Source organism: Rattus norvegicus, chromosome 5 (assembly GCF_036323735.1).
Source record: "Rattus norvegicus strain BN/NHsdMcwi chromosome 5, GRCr8, whole genome shotgun sequence".
In the NCBI taxonomy this organism is placed as follows: Eukaryota; Metazoa; Chordata; class Mammalia; order Rodentia; family Muridae; genus Rattus; species Rattus norvegicus.
Genome location: NC_086023.1, coordinates 101,855,883 through 101,877,451, shown reverse-complemented (window position 1 = coordinate 101,877,451; position 21,569 = coordinate 101,855,883). Strand labels below are relative to the sequence as shown.

At 40.0% G+C, this 21,569-nt stretch overlaps 1 protein-coding gene and 1 long non-coding RNA gene across 15 annotated transcripts in view; one reads left to right on the top strand and one right to left on the bottom strand.

Moving 5' to 3' along the window:
• The window catches only part of Nfib (nuclear factor I/B), a 215,451-nt gene that overhangs the window by 143,167 nt on the left and 50,715 nt on the right, over positions 1–21,569 (top strand). For all 14 annotated transcript variants that reach the window (XM_039109355.2, XM_063287247.1, XM_006238335.5 and 11 more), the window contains 3 exons: positions 2,854–2,922; positions 8,848–8,968; positions 11,785–11,903. In XM_039109355.2, the coding sequence (XP_038965283.1) occupies positions 2,854–2,922; positions 8,848–8,968; positions 11,785–11,903 (309 nt within the window). The remainder of the gene's footprint in view (positions 1–2,853; positions 2,923–8,847; positions 8,969–11,784; positions 11,904–21,569) is intronic.
• On the bottom strand, positions 16,760–19,698 carry LOC134486945 (uncharacterized). The gene is made up of 2 exons (XR_010066539.1): positions 19,356–19,698; positions 16,760–18,771 (listed from the first exon to the last, which is right to left on the bottom strand). It is a non-coding gene; the product is annotated as an uncharacterized LOC134486945 (long non-coding RNA).

Sequence of the window (21,569 nt, the reverse complement as noted above, 5' to 3'; positions counted from 1 at the left end):
TCAGGTTGTCAGGCTTGGTGACAAGTGACTTTTATCTACTAAGCCTTTTAAGTGGCCCTCTTCCACACATCTATTTTGCAAACCTTTTTATGCTCTTGTTTAACTCCTTTGGTTATCGATATTTACTATATGCTCAAGGTTACACATTAAAATACAACAAAAGCCAGAACTATAATCTGAGCTTAAGTGTTACGTTTCCTATTGCACGTAAAAGTCCAACCTTTTAACACTGTAACATGTCATCTGCAAATGCATTGGGCCACAGTCATAGCTATTTTGGGACCCATGTGCTGCAGAATAGAGACATGCTTACAGCAAACCCTTCAGCAAACAAGTTCTCAAGGAGGGAGGGATGGAGCCAGTAGTGTTACCCATCAATTTTGTGCCAAGTATAGTTATAAGATCACTAAGCTGTTAATTTATGACCTTGGTTTTAAAAGCTGAATTTTAAAATATTGTCCCATGTTCGTTTAGTAGTTACTCTATATATAGGGCAATGAGTCAGTTGCCCAGGGAGTTAGGCTGAAAAACACAACCTAGTCACTCCCCTAAATAAAGGAACTGATAATCCAACAAAGAATTTAATACTTGAAAACAAATATCTTGGAAAATCTGAATGTGTAAAGTGTAAAATCAAGGCTAAGTAGGTGTGATGTGAAAAGGAGGATCGAGGTTATGTTTGCCAGCGAGGGTCAGAGGAAGCAGAGGATGGGGGCGGGCAGCTTGTCAGAGTGTTGTCATTCAGCAGGACACGGAGAGTCGAAAGCAGCACGTACAACCAGGGCGAGCTATAGGGTAGAACAGTGATTGGCTGCAGAGATGCTAAATATCTGGTGCATTTCTGCTTTACACATTAAATGTTTTTAGCATCTATAAAACAATCTTTAATAAGCTAGTCAACCAAACTACATAATCTACGGTGGCCTAGAGCATTAAAACATCTTTGTTCCATCCAGGCAAATGGAATCAATACCCCCACCACCACCCACCACCACTTCCTCCTCTTCTTCCTCCTCCCCCTCCTCCTCCTCCTCTTCTTCTTTTTCTTCTTCTTCTTTGCATTTATAACTTCTAACACCTTATAGAATACTGGTTGCACAGACATTTCTCATCTCTGAAACAAATTGAATTTTGTGAAGAATTCATTGCTCAAGCAGTTTCTTAAAATAGAAGTGAATCAGCTAGGGACATTTTGTTATTCTTATAGAAATATATAATTTCCAGAGTAGCTACTCAGTTTGAGACTTCAGGCTTTATCATCAAATGAGACGCTGTACTTCCTTTTGCTTTTTCTCTCTGCCTTTCTAAAAGGGTGAACAGGTTGAGTGTGAAGCCATGCCCCCACATGCTTGACTCTTCACCCCCCTGATTGTGAAGCACCACCCCTGTGAAGCACCTACCCCTCACACACACACACACACACACGCACACACACGCAGCAGTCACCTCTTGGGCGCTCTGGGTTGTATAACTCCTAAGAGGCTTCATTGTTCAGGGTGTGACTCTGTTGGAAGTTGTTACTGTTGCACTCACGTCTGGAGAGTGTTTATCATTGTTCTGGGCCTGGGTCTCACTTTGCGTGAAGACACTTGAAGAGTCTTCTACTTCTTCCTCTTGTGCATTGGGATTACTGGCTTATTACCCCAGGCTTTCTTCTACCCTGGATTTAATGCTTTATCTTACTTTGTTTTGATAATAACTCTAGGAGGTAGGTGATTTTTTTTAATCTCTCATTTATAGACAAGGAACCTGAAACAAAATAAGGTCTACTCACATGGCCAACATCTCTTAGCTGACAAACTCAGGCCAGGGTTGCCTCCCAGATCTCCCTGATGGTTCCTTGTGACTCTCCACCCATATGTCATCTCCTTGTGCTGAATCTGATTCTTGGTTAGTTATGAAGCTGTGTGTGAAATCCAATCTAGTCACAGATTCTGATTCCCTTGGGTGTTCTGCTCTAGAAATATTTCAGTTGTGAACATTTCAGACTTTTTTATTTTCCTTGAAGACAGCTACTCATGGTCTTCTTACCCTCATTCTGTACTCTTGACAGAAATAAAAATTGTAAAATTTCTGGACGCCATGCGATAAGCTAGGGTTTCCTCAGGGTCCTGAGTTGTGGGCCATGCCCTCTGTGGACTGTGTGCCTGGATTCACTGCATCTGCAACCTCTAGTTCTTGGTTTTGTTTTGTTTTGTTTTGTTTTTTAAAACAAAAAACAGGGAGGGGAATCCGGTAGTAGGAATAGTAAGGAAATGTTGAAAATTGGCAAAGAAAACTAAGACTCAGAGATTGAGCTTGGTGCAAAGAGGAATTCACTGTGTCCCACGTTTTGATCCTCTGTTGAATGGCCCAGGAACAAGGCTGGAAATTCTGGCAGCAGCAGCTCACTGTCTTTAATCAGGGAAGGATTTGTGAAAGAACACTGCTTTCCAGAGAACCTTGAAGCATTTCCAACAAGGTGCTAATTGTGATGTGGTCATGGTTTCCCTTTGCTTCCTGTCTCCTTCCCTCTCCTACATTTTTAATAGGTCGACTGGCTTTCCAGGCGTTGTAGAATGAGATGCAGTCAGAGTGTCCCAGCCTTCTTCCTCCAGGTCTTCAGGGTGTCCCAGCTTCCTCCTCCAGGTCTTCCATGGCAAATAGGATCCTACCAATTACACATTTAGAAGAGCTCATGAGAAATTCCATGGGTTATTTATGTTATTTATATTTCTTATTTTTGAAAACCAGATTATGTTGGTATTTAGGTCCCAAGTTTACTTGTCTTTAGAATAAGCAATGAACAAATTGTAGAAATTAAACTTTACCCTCTGCGTATGCTGATCTTTTTCCTTTGACGTTTGTTTTTAGGGTACCTAGAGGACAGTTTTGTAAAATCCGGAGTCTTCAACGTATCAGAGCTTGTGAGAGTATCCAGAAGTAAGTAAACTCTTTTCTTACTACAGAAGTACACAGAATCATTAAAATCCTACATACTTTGAATCTTAAATACTGTGTGAAAACCAACTACTTGAAAGTATTTAAATTTAAAAGTTCACGATTTAAAAAATCTTAAATTAATAAAATAACCAAATGTATTACTAATTTTATAAAATATTTCCATTCAGCTCATCAAAGCTTTGTGTTGTGTAACACTAATGTTTAGGCCGTTCTCATTGGTCATCATATCGGTATCCATTCAGTTCAGTCCTCTCTGTGACCATAGATGGTCATTTATATCAAAGGAAGTGTGGTTAATTAAATGTACCCTGTGTTGTTATGATAACCCACATAAGTTTCCTGTAGATAAGTGCTTTTTCAGTTAGAGCGATGTGGCGGGGGTTGGAGATGTACAGGATACACACACTCACATGCAGTGTGTAAAGGGATGCAGAAATTAATTTTGCAGATTGTACTTGGATATAGATAGAAAGCATTGTTAGTCCAAACAATGTCCAGTTGTTTACAGCAGCCACCTCACCTGAGGTACCATTCTTGGCCAGCAGGATTGGGTTTTTCTAGGGTAAACTCACCTGGTGGCTACTTAAGCCAAGGGGAAGCTCTGTTGATTAACCAGCTCTTGGTTTTTGCTAGTGTGAGCAGACGCATCCAAGGTGCCAGTATTAACACACTGATGACATAAAAGGAGGTGGCTGTTTTCTTCCTGATCCTGTCTTTGGTTTATATTGTTCAGGTCCCCTTGAGGGCTGTGTTTTGACTTCATGTTTTGATAGAAAGTATCATGGTCTAGAACTGATGTCACTTAGATGATCCAGTGGCAAATCCAGAGGGTCCTTGCTTGTCTTTATTAACAGTCCTCATGTGCACACTTCTGTAATCTCAGTACTCCAGAGTCAGGAGGATTGCAACGAGCTTGCAGCCAGTTGGGCTACATAGCTAATTTCAGGCCACCCATGGGACATATGGCAATCCCCTTTCTCAAAACAGAACTCAAACAAACAAACAACAACAACAAAAACTGGCTTTTGTATAAACTCCAGAATGTATGAATGAGGGCCACAGCCAACTGTAAGGACCAAACATAGTGAGCTAAGAGGGTAAGACTAACCAAGCAGCTATAGAGTCCTCATGTTCAGGAACTCTTGTCCCCAAGCTTCCAGGTGACTGCCTTTTGAACTATAGTTTCTCAAGTAACTCAGATTTGTGAACTTTCCACAAAACCAACAGACACACAAACAAAAAAATCAAAACCAACAAACCAACTAACAAAAACCCATGTTTATCAGAGAATGACACGTATGGCCACTCAAGACCTTATATACCTTGTCTCTTCTGCCAGTATTCAGAGTAGAGATGGGTGTCATGGGTTCATCAACTTGGGAGCAGCATCCGGAGTGACAGCTAAATATGTGTATCCCAACAGCTCTAGTGTGCGTATGAACTTCACAAGAGGTGTCTAATGGCCTAGTTCATCATTCAAGGCCACATGTGGTTTTCCAGAAATCCCCTAAGAAGTACGTATTCAAAGTTGTTCTCTAGCAGAGATGCTGAACTGTGAAACTATAGAGCATAGGAAACCATTCCCTCCTCTTACACCATTTTGCAAGCTCCATAATGGATTTTGTCCCTTCTTACAAGGAGGGCAGTAGAAGTATCCATCAGAAAGGATTCACATAGTGCACCATTAAAGATAGCACTACCCCAAGCATATCAAAAGAGAGACGCTTTAAAATCCTCAAGAGCCCACAGTGATATTTTGAAAAATCAGAATTTTAAACATCAAATATAGATTGAAAATACCTTCTCCTAACATTTCAGAAACAAGGTAAATTTTAACATGTTTCACTCATTTATTCTTAATTTATACTGTCATTTCTTAGAGGTTTTTAGGCTGTGTGTCATAACAAACATTACTGATTTGTAATTAGTACATTAATTATCCATATTCACCCCTTAGTTAATTTATTCAGCAAACATTTACTTTCTCCTCCATATGTAAATAGATGTCTCCAAGATTCTCGAACGTTCTATTCTCCAAGTGTTTTAATATACTCATACTGTAATCTTGTTTACACAGTTGAACGTCATTGTTTATGAAATAGGGGTTTGTTAAGTCAAGCTCCAGCACATAAGTTAAGTCTTATGCAGTGTGTTACAGGTTTTGGCTTCTTGATTCATGGCCTGCCCTTGGTACTATCCTCTAGCTTTTCTGTGGCCACGTGACCTACTACTGTGCATGCTGACATTAGCTAATGATGCTGTCATCTCAGGAACCATTCAGTTGAAGGATATTATCTCTGTTCCAAAAGCTGGTTAAGGACAGCTTCTGGCTTCCAACCTTTAGAAATCGGGATCTAGGTTGAATGGCTTCTAGAAGAACATTGGTATGTTGTAGCCAGGATCTGTAGCTTTTGGCTTTCTTAAAGCTCTGTCTAGAAATGGTGCTACGAGTCATGTTTCTGTCTGATTTGGGCTCTTCCTGAGGCTTACAAGCAGGAGGACCTGGCTGTCTTGCTCTTCTCAAATGCTCTAGTGTTACTCAGGAACCTGGGCGTTGTTTGAAGTTTTTAGTCACGCTTATTACTACTATTACTTCCTTTTCAATAACTTCCCATTTACTGCCAGAATGCCTTCTAAGTTTTTCAGTTATAGATCTGGACCTCACCATGTAGCCATGAATGGCCTGGACTCAATGTGTAGACCAAGTTGTCCCTGAGTTTATAGAGATCCACCTGCCTCTGCCTCCCGAGTGCTGAGATGAAAGATACCCATCCCAATACTTGACCCTGATCCTGAAGGGTTTGTTTGTTTGTTTGTTTGTTTGTTTTTAAGTTACCATTTTACTGCCTACTCTACCCAGCATGCTTATGGCCAAGTGAAGTATAGTGACTATTAAACTCTAGTGACTGTTAAGCCAGGTATGTCTTTTAGAAGGAAACTTGCCTAACTACTGTGCACTCTTAATGCCTCTACAAAAATGTGTCTAAATAATACAGCCTGTAAGTTCCTGCCATTTTACACTGTCAAGTAACTCAGATGTCTGAAGTGGCCAGAGCAAAGAAAATGTCTGGTAGGGAGTAAATGCCCACACATATTAGGGACTTCAGACAGCCTGTGTCTTCTGGCATTGCTGGATGTGGTAAGGGAATAACCCAAAGATTGCCGTCACAGGTCATATACCTGGACTCCATGGGAGGGACTAATTCCAGTCTGAAACGGATGTGTCTCTGTTGGAGGAGACAGGCAGATTGTTCACATTCTCTGAGACAATCAACTCCCTGCTTCTCACATATACCCGGCTTCTCATATCACATGGACCACGGTTATACAAATACATCTTAAGGTGTGTGGTTACTGTGGATTAAGAAATTCTACATTTTTTAAACCTCTGACATACTTCAGTCCACAAAAGACCTCAGTATTGTAACTGTCTAAATAATTCAAATAGCCTTTAACACTCAGGATAAAAATATTTTCTCTCTGAAGAAGGTTCAAGTATATCGAATAATTTAGACAGAGCAATTAAAATCTGAGCAACTTAACAAAAGACAGGGGCTCCGGTTTTAGACCTGAGACTCTTCCTGGGTGTAGAGATGCTGTATTTAATAGACAGATTCTGTCTACATAGTCTGTGACTAGCTCTCTCCAGTAAACATGTGCCTTTTATTTATACTTCCCTAAAAACACCTAAAGTTAATCTTGGCCCAACAGATATTAAAATTCAATCAAATTGAATAGAAAATACACCTAATGCTGCTAACTGTTCTGAATGAGAAAAAAAATTCTTGAAAATTAGTGATCCTTTGTAGTTATACATTCGGCTAAAGGCAGTTAGAGAGGCTGTGGTAAGTAGATTGTGCGTTCAAAGAATGGATTTCAAGAGCTCTAAAACTCTATTGCCAAGTCCCCCGGACACTCTCTGTAGAGGTCCTTACTGAAGGCTTGAGGGCTCAGCTGGCACAGCACACTGCCCTTGACACCAGCTGTCTGGTTCTTCACTTTGTTTGTAGCTCCTATCCTGACTTTAACACTAGTCACATCAGCTTGGAAAAATCTTCCTTCAGTGCCTTGATCCTTCTCCCAAGTCTACTTACTACCAGATAAAGCTTTTCCATAGTCAGTCAGTCAGTCAGTCAGTCAGTCTGTCTGTCTGTCTGTCTGTCTGTCTGTCTGTCTGTCTGTCTCTGTGTCTCTGTGTCTGTCTGTCTCTGTCTCTCTCTATCTCTGTCTCTGTCTCTCTCTATCTCTGTCTCTCTCTCTGTCTCTCTCTCTGTCTCTCTCTCTCTCTCTCTCTCTCACACACACACACACACACACACACACACATTGGAGAAGCTTTATTGTTATCTAAGTTTCTCAGATATTTTTAAGTTTGCTCCAGTGTTTTTTCCCCCGCTCTACATACTGCACAGTTTGTTTATTGAAGACAGACGTCTGAGAATATCGAGTATCCACTGCAGTGCCTGCTTGCAATAGACATAGGCACTAGTCTGTCTGATTCTTAGCCAGCCCACCTGCCTGCCTTCCCTTCCCTCCTTCCTTCTTTCTTCCCCTTCTTTTACATATATATTTATTCATGTGTGTATGGGCACATGTCTGTGTACACACATAGACATGCATGTGGAGGCCATATGCCAGCATGAGATCTTGTACTTTGAGGTAGTATCTGTCATTGAACTTGGGTGGTCAGCGAGTGCCTCCCAGCATGGGAATTACAGGTGCACACCCTTGGTTTTATAGGGAGGTCGGGGATCCAAACTCAGATCCTTTTGCTTGCACAGCAAGTTCTTTACCCATGGAACTGTCTCCCCAGTCACCAGACAATAGCTTTTTAAAGAATAAACTTCCAGGAAGAGGGTTCACTTGTCTGTGACTGCCTTTTGCACAGTTTTGAATGGTTCCACCTTTACCAACTACTCCATTTTACCAGAGAAGGAGTGGAGAGAAAATAAAGGAGGGAGCCCACCTCGCTGCCAAAGACATGGTGCTGGGCTGCCACGGCTCCCACTGCTCTATTGCCAGATACTCGTATGTGCTAGCTTTTCATTTTGTTGTGTGAGGCGCTCTCTGTTTAAGTGCGACTCTAACGTATGAAGTGAGGGTGCAATGAACATTCATTTATGACACCTACCTGTGTGCATATTTGCAAAACACCTTGGCTTTTATTTCATACTCATAAACTTTACTTACTCCTGCCACACTTTTCAAGATTTACTTAAATCAAGTTATACACACTGTGGGTTTGTGTTTGTTTATTTTGTCTTGTTTCAGACATGGTCTCACTCTGTACATTTGTCTGGCCTCAGACTTGTTACATAGTCCAGTCTGGCACTGACTTCTCTATTCTCCTGCCTCAAACTCCCTAGAGCTGGGATTACAAGTGTATGATACCAGACATTACTAACCATCGTGTTTTGAAATTTATTTTTGTGTTGACGTTAAAACTAATAGAGGAGTGCTCGCTTCAGCAGCACATAGACTAAAAACTAATAGAGGGTAATAAGCTTTATTTGTGAAAGCCTTTAATCTTTATGTAGTTAACCATGACTTAGTTCAGTGCTAGCCACTCATTTGGTGCTAGGTAGTAAGAATCATTTGTTCTGCTCTGCCTACATCTACAGACTGGAGAGCGACAGATGGAATGACCAATCATACGGGGGAGTGAATGAAGAAGATTGGTTATTGTGACCAGGGAAAGTGGTGTCAGGGACCGAGTGTGTGTGTTTAGAACGCTCAGACTTGAGTTGAGGTTTCTGGGTCTTGTCTGCAGCATCCAGGGGATATTAGATCTTAAGGTAAAGAGAACTCTTGCCTGGAGCCTTAAACGAATAGGGATTTTATATCTGAGCAGAGGTAACAGTGAGCGTCACTTACAACCTTTCTTTAAAACAAATTTTTCCTCAGCACCCATAACCCAGGGGACTGGAGTCAACTTCCCAATCGGAGAAATCCCCAGCCAACCATACTATCATGACATGAACTCTGGCGTGAACCTGCAGAGGTCGCTGTCTTCTCCACCGAGCAGGTAATGAGGACACTGTGCATGCTCTACCCCTTCCGAGGTCAGACAGGAGGGGAAAGAAGGCAAATAAGTGCCTGGCAATACATGCTTCAGAATTTTGCCAGAATCGTTTGTTTTGATATTCTCATATCGGGTGTAACTGTTGTCACCTTTAAAGTCTTTTGGGGGGGGGAATGAACTATGAAATGAGTTTTTGTTTTATGGCATGACATATAATTCTGCTAGTTAAACTTTTAGCAACTGTGAAGTGATACTGGAGATTGGAAAGATGGCCCTGGGGATAAGTGCACTTGTTGCTCTTACAGAAGACCTGGGTTCTGTTCTCAGCACCCACATGGTGGCTTACAACCGTATGGAAGCTCTAGTTCCAGGGACTACAGTGCCATTTTCTGCTTTCCATGGACACCAGGCATGCACATGGATGATACACATCCGGGCAAAGCATACATATACACAAATTATAATAAACATTGAAAAAGTGTAAATGATATTACAGCAGGGACCCTCACCGATAGCCATGACTGTTACTATAATGACATGTCTGCATGTGGGACAATGAAACATACAAAAGGTGTCATTTTCCTAGCTTTAAAGTTAAAGCCTGATTTGAGACAACCAGTATTCAATGAATTGAGGTTCTCTGACTAAATCAGTTTACTCTCCTGGAACCAAGGAAAGCATCAGCCACTCTGCGACGGAGTTAGCCAGACTGTGCTGGGACCATAAAGAATGAGGTCCCCTGGCTTCTCGTTCTCTGCTCACATGGTAACTTTCTCTGGCACTCTTGTAACTTTGATTCAAGATACATATAGAAGTATTTTTTTTCCTTTTTTGGGTTGTGTCTTTCATGTATAAAGTCCTATGTCATCCTTGGAGCTTTCACTATATCCACAGACTAACATAAGGATATACACAAACTCCCAACAAAAGCACGCATTATGCTAATTTTTAAAAATAAAATACAATCTGGAAAAGTATTTTTCTAGACATTTTCAGTAATGAAAGTTAATTGCTTCTGTGGAAATATCCATATTTATGTGTTTATAAAATAAGGTCGATTTTATAACGTTTATAACCCAACTGTATTTTCATGTAATTAGATTGTATATCAAGATAATTGGGTTTATTATCACTAAAATTATCTCTGATATGTTGACGTCCTAAAAGTGCTTTGATCTTTTTAAATTTAAAATATGAATTAGGATTTTTTTAAAATTCCCTCCATCGGATCCATATGTTGTCAGCACAGGTCTCTCCCCAGGGCCACTCAGTATCAGATCCTGTGCCCTTCAACGTAAGTGCAGCCTAAAGATGTTTCTTTGTTGCTCCTTGTGGAAATAATTCCTCCTCCCTTCTTTGCATACTTCTGCTGACTCACGGTGGAAGAGAATTACACTAAAAGGAGAATTTGAAAAACTTGTGCAGTCTTTAAGTTTGGATATTTTGATAGAGACTAAAGAAATAATATCATTTCTGGTAAGCTTTGTCATGGGGAGAAATGTCAAGCTCAATCATGTCAGTACTCCAGGCATTCTTAGCCAACAATTAACCCAGTACATCCGCAAAGAAACTGAGATGTGAGCAGGCTTCAAGGGCTGAGGCATGTAGTGCCCTGACTGGGAGACCTTCCTCCTGGAGTGACTACTTCTGTTCACTTTTCCTGGGTAAATTCACTGAATTCATCCATATTTGTCCCCCTGTTTGTTAAAAAACGGGGGCTTTGTGTGCATGTATATTTTTTGAGATAACCTATAGTCCCAAACTTTGGTCACATTACAATTATTGATGGTGCATAAAGTCAATCCGGGAGGTATTTTCTGGTTGTTGCATATGAACACAGATACCAGTGAGAAGTCTTTCAATAAAGAGGAAGTGTTCATTTAAGAGTGAATCATTAGCTGTTTACTGGGGTGTTGGTTGGAGCGTATCAAAGTAAAGTGTCCCAAAATATCACTGCAGCTTTGAATCTTTGCTGTAGATACCCAATTTTCTCCATAATAAGTAAGTCGTGTTATTCCATTCAAAGTATTTTCTTAAAGTACATCACTTGTTTTGTTAGCCATCATTTTTCATGGTTGACCTTAAGAATAAAGGATCAGTGGCTCAATTTCTTTAAGGAAGAGCATGGAATACTTACAACTAGTAAAGTTCTAGAAATGGTCGTCTTGTAATTAATTACAAGGTCAGCACTAATAATTAATATTTAATAAGTATCTTCAAACTGCACGCCACTTAGCTGAGAGCTTTATAGGTATTAGCTCACTTCATCTTCTCAACCAAACTCTTTAAACTAGTTTTTATTATTTCCACCTTACAGGTGATTAACTGGGCTGAGGCAGTTACCTGCTACCGTAGCTAATAAATGGCAGTCAAAAGGTGGGATTCCAGAAGCCTTTCCCTGCCCAGCTCCAGTGCCTTAGCTCCAAACCGACAACATTGTACTGCACTGTCTGTGGCTGTGCTGGGCAGTGAGCAGTATTGATATCAAAACCATAAGATCAATCAATAGGTCTTAGCAAAACTCGCATGTTAGCAGAAAAGGCATTCGGAGAGTTCAGTATGTCTCTGGAAAATAAAATTGAAGAGGTAAGTAGAGTGAACAGTTTTTGTTGGGTAGGCCCAGGGATAGGTGGTGCACACAGAGGACAGAGAATATAGAATATTGCAAATGTTCACCATTGCTGCGGATGTCTGGAATACCCACCATTCTTTCAAGCGAACTCTTTCACTTGGATATGGGAGTTATTTTTCATTTTAAAAATAAATGCTGCAATCTTCCCAGAAATGCCATTAATGTCATCACTTTTATATTTTAACAGCAAAAGACCCAAAACTATATCCATAGATGAAAATATGGAGCCAAGTCCTACAGGAGACTTTTACCCCTCTCCAAATTCACCAGCTGCTGGAAGTCGAACATGGCATGAGCGAGATCAAGGTGGGTACAGAGACACCTCCAAGGGGCACTGTGGTATCTGCGTCACTTATGTCATGTTACCATGTTAGTCACCATTGCTGGGGAACCAGCACGGACTAAACTTGAAGTAATTTCAGTAATTATTTTAAAGATAATTTTACGAGAGTGGTCACATATTATCAAAGTTACAAAAATCCTTCATGTTCATACAAAACGATCTCTCAGGGCCTGCAGTTATGTATACAACTGGCTTGGGTCCATCAACACCAGACAGTAGAATGTTGACAGCGTAGCAAGTTCAGACTCAGTGAGCTCCCAATATTTTCTCTGTGAGCCTGTTCGGAGGAGCAAACGTTAGGCAGTTAGCAGGTATGAGAATCCTCACTTAAAGGAAGTTGTAGTTTCTTTCTTGTGGAAGTAGGTGGTGCATAGATAACAGATCAAAGTCTAACTTTAGCGTCTGAGTCTTAAGTTAAATCTAGTTGCCTCCTAGGTAGACCTGTGACTCAGTTCTAGGCTAGTTGAGGAGGAGCATAATTTTACATAGGTATGATTTAGCTTTCTGGGATCTGACTTGGTCTTTATTCTTGAAATACATTGGATCTCCTATGTTATTTAATAACACATATCCCTGCCTTTCTATACAATAAGGAGGGATTAAAGGAGTGGGAATAGACAAATCAGCTAATTACAATGTTTGTTGGTTTGTCTGTATATGTGTGCAAATAAGTTTTTAGAGTAGCATCATAAAATAATCATAATTTAATAATACATATTAATGATAATACATTAATAATAATAATTTATAAGTTTCTTTTAACTCAAATTCTGTGTTTGAAAATGTAAAAGGGGGGTTGGGGATTTAGCTCAGTGGTAGAGCGCTTTCCTAGGAAGCGCAAGGCCCTGGGTTCGGTCCCCAGCTCCGAAAAAAAGAACCAAAAAAAAAAAAAAAAAAAAAAAGAAAATGTAAAAGGGATATAATGTTTTGCCCTAATGGTTCCAGACCAGAGTGTGTCGTCGTTGTTTTTGTTGATGTTGTCTGTGACATTGGGAAGCTATCTGCAGAGAAATATTAACAGACAACTGACCCTTGAGCATAGCATTTACAGCCAGTGCCACTTCCTTACCAGGATTTCCTTCTTGCTATTCAGAATTTCATATTGAGTAACACATGACTTCTACCAGGATGAGGCCTAATAGTTGGATTACCTTTCCCATGTTGATATTTTTAAGTTTTCTTTTTAAAAAGATTTATTTATCTTTATGTCATATGCAGCAGAGTTTAGCCTGCATGTGTGTGTATATGCAATCTGGGTGCAATTTGGGCACCTGTGGGGACCAAAGAGGCCATCAGCCCCCTGGAACTAGAGCTACAGATAGTGTTGAGATGCTTTGTGGGTACAAATGCCCTTAACTGCTGACCTGTCTCTACAGCCCCACATTTAAAGAATTTAACTTGTGAAGATGGAAGGGACAGGGGACAGTTACAGGGAACAGAACAAAGCAGGGTGAGGCTCTGAGGTGGGGAAGCAATGGCAGAATGGCTATTTGTGCCTTGAGGTTAGTACTGCTGAAGGGAAGGAAAGTGCGAGGCTTGTCCGGCTCCTTTTACAGAAGGGTTGGAAAATCAGCTGGTGAGTTGCGCCCTGAAACCCTTCCCCAATCCATTCTTCAGACAATAGGCACACTTGATCATGAAACATTATTTGACTGCTTCCTCTCCATCAGTAACCCCCCCAGTGTTCACAGGAGAAAATCTCCAGTCCCTCATTTGACCACAGGTTCACAGCATTGCCTTCCGTTCCCACTGGCATCCTATGACTTTGGGTTTGGGAATGCAGTGCCCAAGAAGCCAGACCTTCTGAAGTGGTCTTTCCTACCTCTTCATCTATCAAATCCCTTGATATCTTTAGTGGCGTATGATCCGCTGTTGAATTTCATTCTAAATTAGTCCTTCCCACTTTTGTGCCTTGACAGCTGACATTGTTCCTTCATTGTGTTCATAATATGTAATTTTATATTTATTTATTGGGTGAATTGCTTATATATATATCTATACTATTAAGGTAACTGTTTTGATTGTGGCTGTCATTAGTACCAAAGACAACAGTGATGCATAGTAGGGCCACAGTAAATATTGTTCAGATAAATGAGTCACTGGTTACCCATCCAGTGTCATAAGGGAAAGCAAGAGATAACAGACCTATAGGAGTGAAAATAAAAATAAAATCCACACATCTTCATGTTTTGTTCCTTGTTTTACTAACATTGTCACTTTAGTCTAAACAGAGCTATATTTTCTCTGTCAGAAAATTACTCTGGGACAGATCCTATTGGTGATAATAACGACACGGAATACTTACAGATGAGTGTGTTGTTCAAATGTAGGTGTTCTTTATTGTAGAGTGTCACTCCGTAAGAACCAATTTCCACTTTGTAAGAACTGATTTCTCCTTTCAGCTATTCAGGAAAGCCAATCTCCCATCATATTACAAAACAGTTTTGAAAAGTAGAAGGGAGACTGTCATTCTTTCTCTTTGTAAAATCATGGCATTGTCTTGATGATTTCCTATTGTCAAAATAACTAACACTATCAGAGAAGGCTGTAAAAGCAAATTATAATAAGAGGAAGGAGGAAGGTTCCATTCTCCTGTGGTGATTAAAACACCTGTCACTTGAAATTTGAAGACCCTGAGGACTTTGTAATGTGCACAATAAGCCATAATGGGAAGAAGGCTCTGACTACAGTGAGAAGCCAGGGAGGTCCAGCACCATCTTCACAAACTTGCCAAGCCCAAGGTGGTGAGCTTGTTCTTAGAAGGAGATCCATTTTTAAAATTTGCAAAATAAAATGCCCCCAACTGTTCTTGTCTGACTTCATTCCATTCTCCAGGTGTCCTTGTCTGTTGGGAAGGTGTGGTCAAAGGCACTCACAAGTGAGTGAGTGAGTGAGGGAGGGAGGGAGTGAGTGAGTGAGTGAGGGAGTGAGTACCACTTGCAGTACTGTTTCCTGCCAGTACCTTACAGTTGTTTTCCACACAAAGACCTGTGATCATCATAGGATTCTGTTTTTAATTGGCAGAAGTGCTAAAAATTCATTGCTATTCCCTTGATATCTGCCTTAATAGATGATTACTAACTGTCTATTAAAATATCTGCTGGACACCCCTATCAAAACTGAATTTCGAAATCGAATAAAAAATGAAAATATAGGCAACATATTATAATGTTTTTTATTCCAAGGTAGAAATGAATGATGCCATATGACCAAGTTGCTGTTTCTATTTTTTAAAAAGAATTTATACAAAGCATTCATGCCAAATATGATGACATATACCTAAGTAGTTTTTAATTACTTATTATACAACTTTTTACTTTCACAGATTAAATATACTTGTATATTGAAATCGTAGTGTATAACTTTGCAAAGGTAGGCAAGACTATTTTTAAACTAAATAGTATTTAGTCATGTTAAATATTTGATAGAAGACTATATAATTTGGTTAAATTTCTTCTCATTGCTGGTGATAGATATTGAATTTGTCAGTATCAATGGCTGTTGGTGCTGGCACACGCCTTTAATCCCAGCATTTGTGAGGCAGAGGCAGGAAGATCTACAGAATTCCCAGAGAACTACAGAAAGCCTGATCTACAGATCTGGGACAGCCGAGGGCTACACAGATCAACCCTGTCTTGAGTCTCCCCCCACCTAGCCTGAAATGAAATTGTCAATTAAAAGGAATAATGGGTATGAGGAACATAGAGTAGCCACTGTATTCCCTTCCTAAGGTATAGCATATTCTCTTTGCTTAGTCTCTACTGTGAATACTTAGGTCTGACATTAAAGACCGATTCATTTTTCTTTGTTCGGGGTGGGGCAAGCAAGCTGCCCAAGTGGTAGTGCCTAGTTTCCAAGCAGTCTACCCCTGAGCTATGGCTTCAGACTTAAGTATTTCTTTTGGATACTTTTTAAAAAAATCCTTCAGATCATAATGATTACATTCATAAAACATGGAGGTCGGACATGTCTTTGATTCCACCATTTATCCAGAAAGAGATCTTAACTTGTCTCCACTTAGTTATACCTCCCTGAGTCTACTGAGGAACTTGATTACTAGCTGACTTCTCCAGAAAGGACTAGAGCAATCCTTCTAACACAAGATGAAGATTGTTGCACCTCATGGTTTTCCTTCTACTTCTGTTTGCTTTCATGACACTAAATCTGGTTGTATTTTAATGCCCAGTAATTTAACTGTCTGGTTGATTATTTACTTGGACATTTGAAATTTTATTTCCTTGAGATACTCACTGTCTCTGTCTCCCAAGTGTTAGGACTCATGCTTGGTTACTTGAACCCTTCAAATCATAACCCATCAGGATCATTTGCCCCTCCTATTCAACTACTCATGGCTTTATCTAAGTCTGAATGTAAAATGATACAGTAATACACTTGTAATACAGAGTTGAAAATTTCTGAGTGGAAAATGTAATGGCTTTTCAATCTGATAAATAATAAAGACAATTTGTAATTTTAGATAAAATGTAAATTTAAAAGGACAGTTTCATGCAGTTAGGATTGAGATAATTTGGCTCATTTAACATTTATCAAATTCCTGTCATATGACAAGAATTTTTTATAGGCATTGGGCACACAAATATGATTGATTACGTTGCTAGCTCTGGACCTGCTAAACAGAAAAATAATTGTTATTTATGAAAATGGGCTTTATCAAAGATAAATAATTAAGGCATGTGACAAGGGATTATCTTTATGCTTTGGAACTAACTTACTTTTGAAGCACCAAGAGCTATAAATCTTTACATAAAATCAATAAGGTGACATCTTAGAAAAATTGGCACGAGTTAAATATTGGTATGTAATTAGAATTAGTTAAAATTTTAATTGAACTCTAAGACCACATAGTTATCATGTTCTGATTACAGCAAATTCTAGAAAATACAATTACTAATTTTTTAAAAAATATTCAACAGCAGACAACTTAGCTTCATGGTAGATAGAGCGCTGGCTGAGCATGCGCAAAGGCCATGGTTCTAGTCCCAGCCGCACGCACGCACGCACGCACGCACGCACGCACGCACGCACGCACGCACGCACGCACGTCCTGTTATGAAACGAACTCTCCCGAAGGTGTTTGTGAAGTTTTGTATACTTGTAAGTTCATGCAATTAACTTTGCAAATGTTTTTCTCAGGGAAATAGTCTCCCCTGTGAGGACCTTCAGTATGTACTGGCTAAAGCTCTCGAGAGATAGTATAGTGGTAGCTTTCAACAAATGAATTCAAGCAAAGGGCCCACAAGAAAAGTGGGAGCTGGAGATGGACGCTGTCTCCTGAGTTAATGAAGAAATAAGTAAGGGTACCTGTAGTGAGGCACCATATGAGAGAAACAGATTCAAGACCAGTGCCACTCAATGTGAGTTCAAGAAGTGTTCATAAACATGCTAGCTACCAGTGGTCTACTAAGTTTGGAAAGTTCTGGTTTAACTCAATTTAAACTTTTATTCTTTGCCGAATGAATATGTGCAATATTAAATATACTGTTGCGTGCTGCAGCTTTTCCAGGAGAGGCTGCGGACTTGATTAGCATGCTTATTGTGTGTGTGTGAATTCAGAAGCCTCCCTCCCCCACAATGGGAGGAGTTAGAGGGAGGGAGCATTAAGTCCAAACTTTGGGCAAGTGCCAGAGCCCAAACTTCTGTTTGATGAAGGCTGGAATCTCAAGGTTTCTGTGAGCTTGGGAGCCGAGTGAACCCACAGCTTTCATGCTTGGCTGGGTAGCTGTTCTCTGAGAGTCATTAACGTTAAAAGCAGTCCTGGTGAAGGCAGGGAGTGACCTGGCAGGCAAAACTTTCCAGCTGCCTTTGGGGACCCACTGACCACCAATTCTGTATGTTCTTGGGGTTGGCACTACCGCAGTCAAATAGCAAATCTTCAGATATCAAGCTCTTTTAACGTGAAAAATAAAAACAGAGGTAAAATCCTTTGATGGGATAAATGCGTAGAGGGGCTGGTTGGAATTTAATGTGCAAGCCCAGTTTTAAATCTTCCTTCAGCTTCCTACAAAAGTATCAGGATTTGTAGCCGAGTGCTCTCCCCCACCCGACTCCCGGTCGTTTTAGTATCAGAAAGCCAATCTCAGAGACCCTCACCATGTGTGGATGATTCCCATCAGCTGAGGGTGGAAAAAAAGAAAAGGAAAGAAAAGAAAATCACATGACCATCTTCAAAACAGAAAGGAGAACAGTAAATTGTTCCTGAAGGCTCTCGTTAGAATTCCTCTTGTTGCCTGCTAATTAACAGATATCTGTCCGCCTTTCATGTGCTTGAATGGAGGCCGGCATGTTGGGTGGGGCAAGCTCGTGTGCATGTTCCAAGGGCCCATACTGGTTAATATGGAAAAGTTGAGCTCTGATTTCGTGCTCTGGAAACTTAATGATTTAAAAGCACCAATTTTGCAGGGAAAAAAAAACCTAATACATAATTAGTTCCAAATAACAACAGCTGTTTGATAACTCGATGAACCAGATGAAAATTGGCAAGTAGGAGCCCCAAAGATGCTGAGTCCTGGGGTGCCTTGCAGAGTTCTGTGTCATAATCAAACTTTTTGCTTTAATTCGGTTTACATGTTGATTTACGGTTCAAGCATGTTTTGGAAGTTTGGAAAGTCAGGGTTACTAGACTAGCAATAGCCCACACAGTGAGAACTTGATTTTCTAGACAGATCACAAGGCACTGGAACCCTCGGGCATTATAAACGGACAGGGCGAGTTTCCCTCCAGCTAAAAGGCCTTATCCAGGGAGAAGAGACCCAGCCTTTCTCACAAGTCTCCTCAGGCAAATGGTTTTCCTGGAGAGCTTCATCTTTGATCCTGTCAGGTGTTATAGAATAAAATAAGAGAATGGAAATGAATTTATGCATTTCTCAGGGTTCTGAAAGAACTCTCAAAACACAATTATGTTATGTAAAATACGTAAATACTTGTGTCTAAAACCAACTTAAGAATGCTAGGACTAGATACCTTTGACCTAAAGTGTTGGAAGTGAAGTGGTTTTGACAAGTAAATGTCAGGAGGAGCAGGAGTGAGGCAAGTGACTGGCTACAAACTTTAAGGGTCTGTTACCCTGTGTAAACCTCCACTCTGCCAGTCTCGAATTTTATATTTTCTAGCAATTAAGCAATATGTTAAGTAAATCATGCTATTTGCTTATAAATACTTCTAAGAATTTCTTACAGGTTTTTAAAACATGTGATATGGTTATTAATTTAACCTAAGATACACTCTGAGATTAAGACACCATAATATATCAAAGGTTCTCTTTTTTGAGTTAAAACATTTCAACTTTGCTGCTAAATGTTTTATTTATATTTTCAAGTAAGTGTTTATCCTTTACCAGATATCCCCTTCCTTCTCTCAGTAATTGAAGTAATCACGTAAATTTAAAGTATACATACCTGAGAAAGTCAAGCTTCTATTTTTGTTTGAGGCTATCTGACCTCTGCAGGCTCACATACACTCTCTAAATAAATAAGTAAATAGCAAATGCAAAAATCTTATTAAACACCCCACCCATATGGCTTAAACATTTACTATTAACCATAGTGGCCATGGTTGGAGTTTTTCCTTCTTGTGGGGGGGGGGCAAAAAAACAAACAAACAAAAAAAAAGAAACTTTGATAGGCATGTTTCTTTGTGTCTGGTGTTTCAGATTTTAGATCAGTTGTAGTCAGTGTTTGGCAGTGTCAGTAGTCTGGTGTTTGAAAATCTGAAATGCTTCTAGAAATACTTAATGATGTCATAGTGGGAGCTTCCATGCCTGACTTCATGTTTTGGGTTCTAGTCTAAACACAAACACACACACGAACAGTTTTCTGTAGGGCTGCCTTCAGGGTGTGCATATAAGGTGTATATGCCTAGATGAATTATGCTTGGACTTGCACTGCATTCCAGGGCGCCCTATTATATGTATGCCAACATCCCGAACTCTGAAACTCCGAACGTCGGACCTCAAGCATCTCACAGAAAGGACGCTTGACCTGTCTTTGAGTTTTTGAGCTTTCATTAATGTAGATATGTTAAAGATCCAAAGGCATCCATTTCTAAAGTGAGCTTTTAAATGTTTACTTTAAATGCTCTCACTGAATAGCATAATAACTGTATTGTTTATGTCTCGGAGGCACCCAGTGTTTTGCCTTACAGTTCAGGAATGCCCAGATCTCACAACCACATGTCCTGTCCTGTTCCATTGTGCTTCCAGTGATTGATAGAGATTGAGTTATTATACACAACCTTGTTATGGGATCAGTGTCTCCTACTCTGAAAACAAGTGACTCAGCCAGACGGCAACATTTATTTTCTCTAAGTGACTGGAGGCCTCGCAATAGGAGACCATTATCCTGTGACAATATTCTGTTTCATTGACATTATCTCGAAAATGTAATTGGCCCATTACTAAATAGAGGTTTTGTTACTGATCAATTTCACGTGATTTCTAAAACCATTAGGATAATAAATATGCCATCCCAATAATTTCATTGACAGGACGGTTTTATTTTCTTCATTTACATTTATTGGGGAGGGATATATATATATACACATATATGTATATATATATATATATAATGTATATGTATTTAAATTTACAACCATAACCTTTGTTAGCTTTCTACTCTAAGAAACAGAGTTTATGTGGGGCTACCATGTTTACATGGAGCACGGATGACTTTAGACTTGCCATGACTTTCTTCCACTAGCTGCACCATATCGACTCATAATTGTTCCCAAGCAACTAGCTTGCTTGAAAAATAAAGGTCCGGGTTATTTCTAGGACTGGGAGGCTTTCCTGCAAATCTTCTAAATCAACACATCAGTTCCATTGCCCCAACGTACAGTGTGGAAGACAACAGTGTCCAAAGCTACAGGATCCTGCGGGGGTCTTGCAATACAAGCGTTTCTAAATGCGTGGCGGTTTCCCAAATGTCCGCCTCCAAAAAGTCATCTATAATCTTGTTAAATTAGAACACTTCCAGTATCTCTCTGACTTTTACAGTTAAGGTTACAGTATTGATTTTATTTTATAGTCCACGGCTCTCAGATGCTTAACACTAACAAGACCCCATGGCTAGAACGTCCCCCAGAGACTGCTGAATCACAGCCATTTATTTACCTATGCTGATGCCTAGCCAGGGAGGAGGATGTGCTTAGCCTCCCGCATACTTGTTTAGTGTTTTTTTTTCCCCCTCGCTTCCAAATTATGTTTACTGACATTACTCGAGATCCTTTAGAATGGTCTGTTAAACCGGCAGGAGACAAAAGCAGTTTGAAGTGTTTTTAAAAAACAATGTCATCTTTCTGGTATTCATTCTGGTGACACTGTTCTTGAGTATCCAGAGACTTGTTTTTGTATAAAGCTGTTTCAGGAAGGTATTTTTGAGTTTCAAAGCAGTTTCAGTTTTAGCTTTGAATTGGATACAGGTGTAGCCTAGATCCCTGTTTTAAATGGAGACATTAGGTAAAGTACAGGCTTGTCGCGACATGCTGCTCCACTGTGCTTGGGTTAAAATATACAGGAGTCTTCCCCCGTCCCAAACGGTTTCAGGTCGGTGAAGCACACAGCAAGCACTGTGCTCAGGCGTGGTTAGGAGGATTGACCAGCACCACTTACAGCA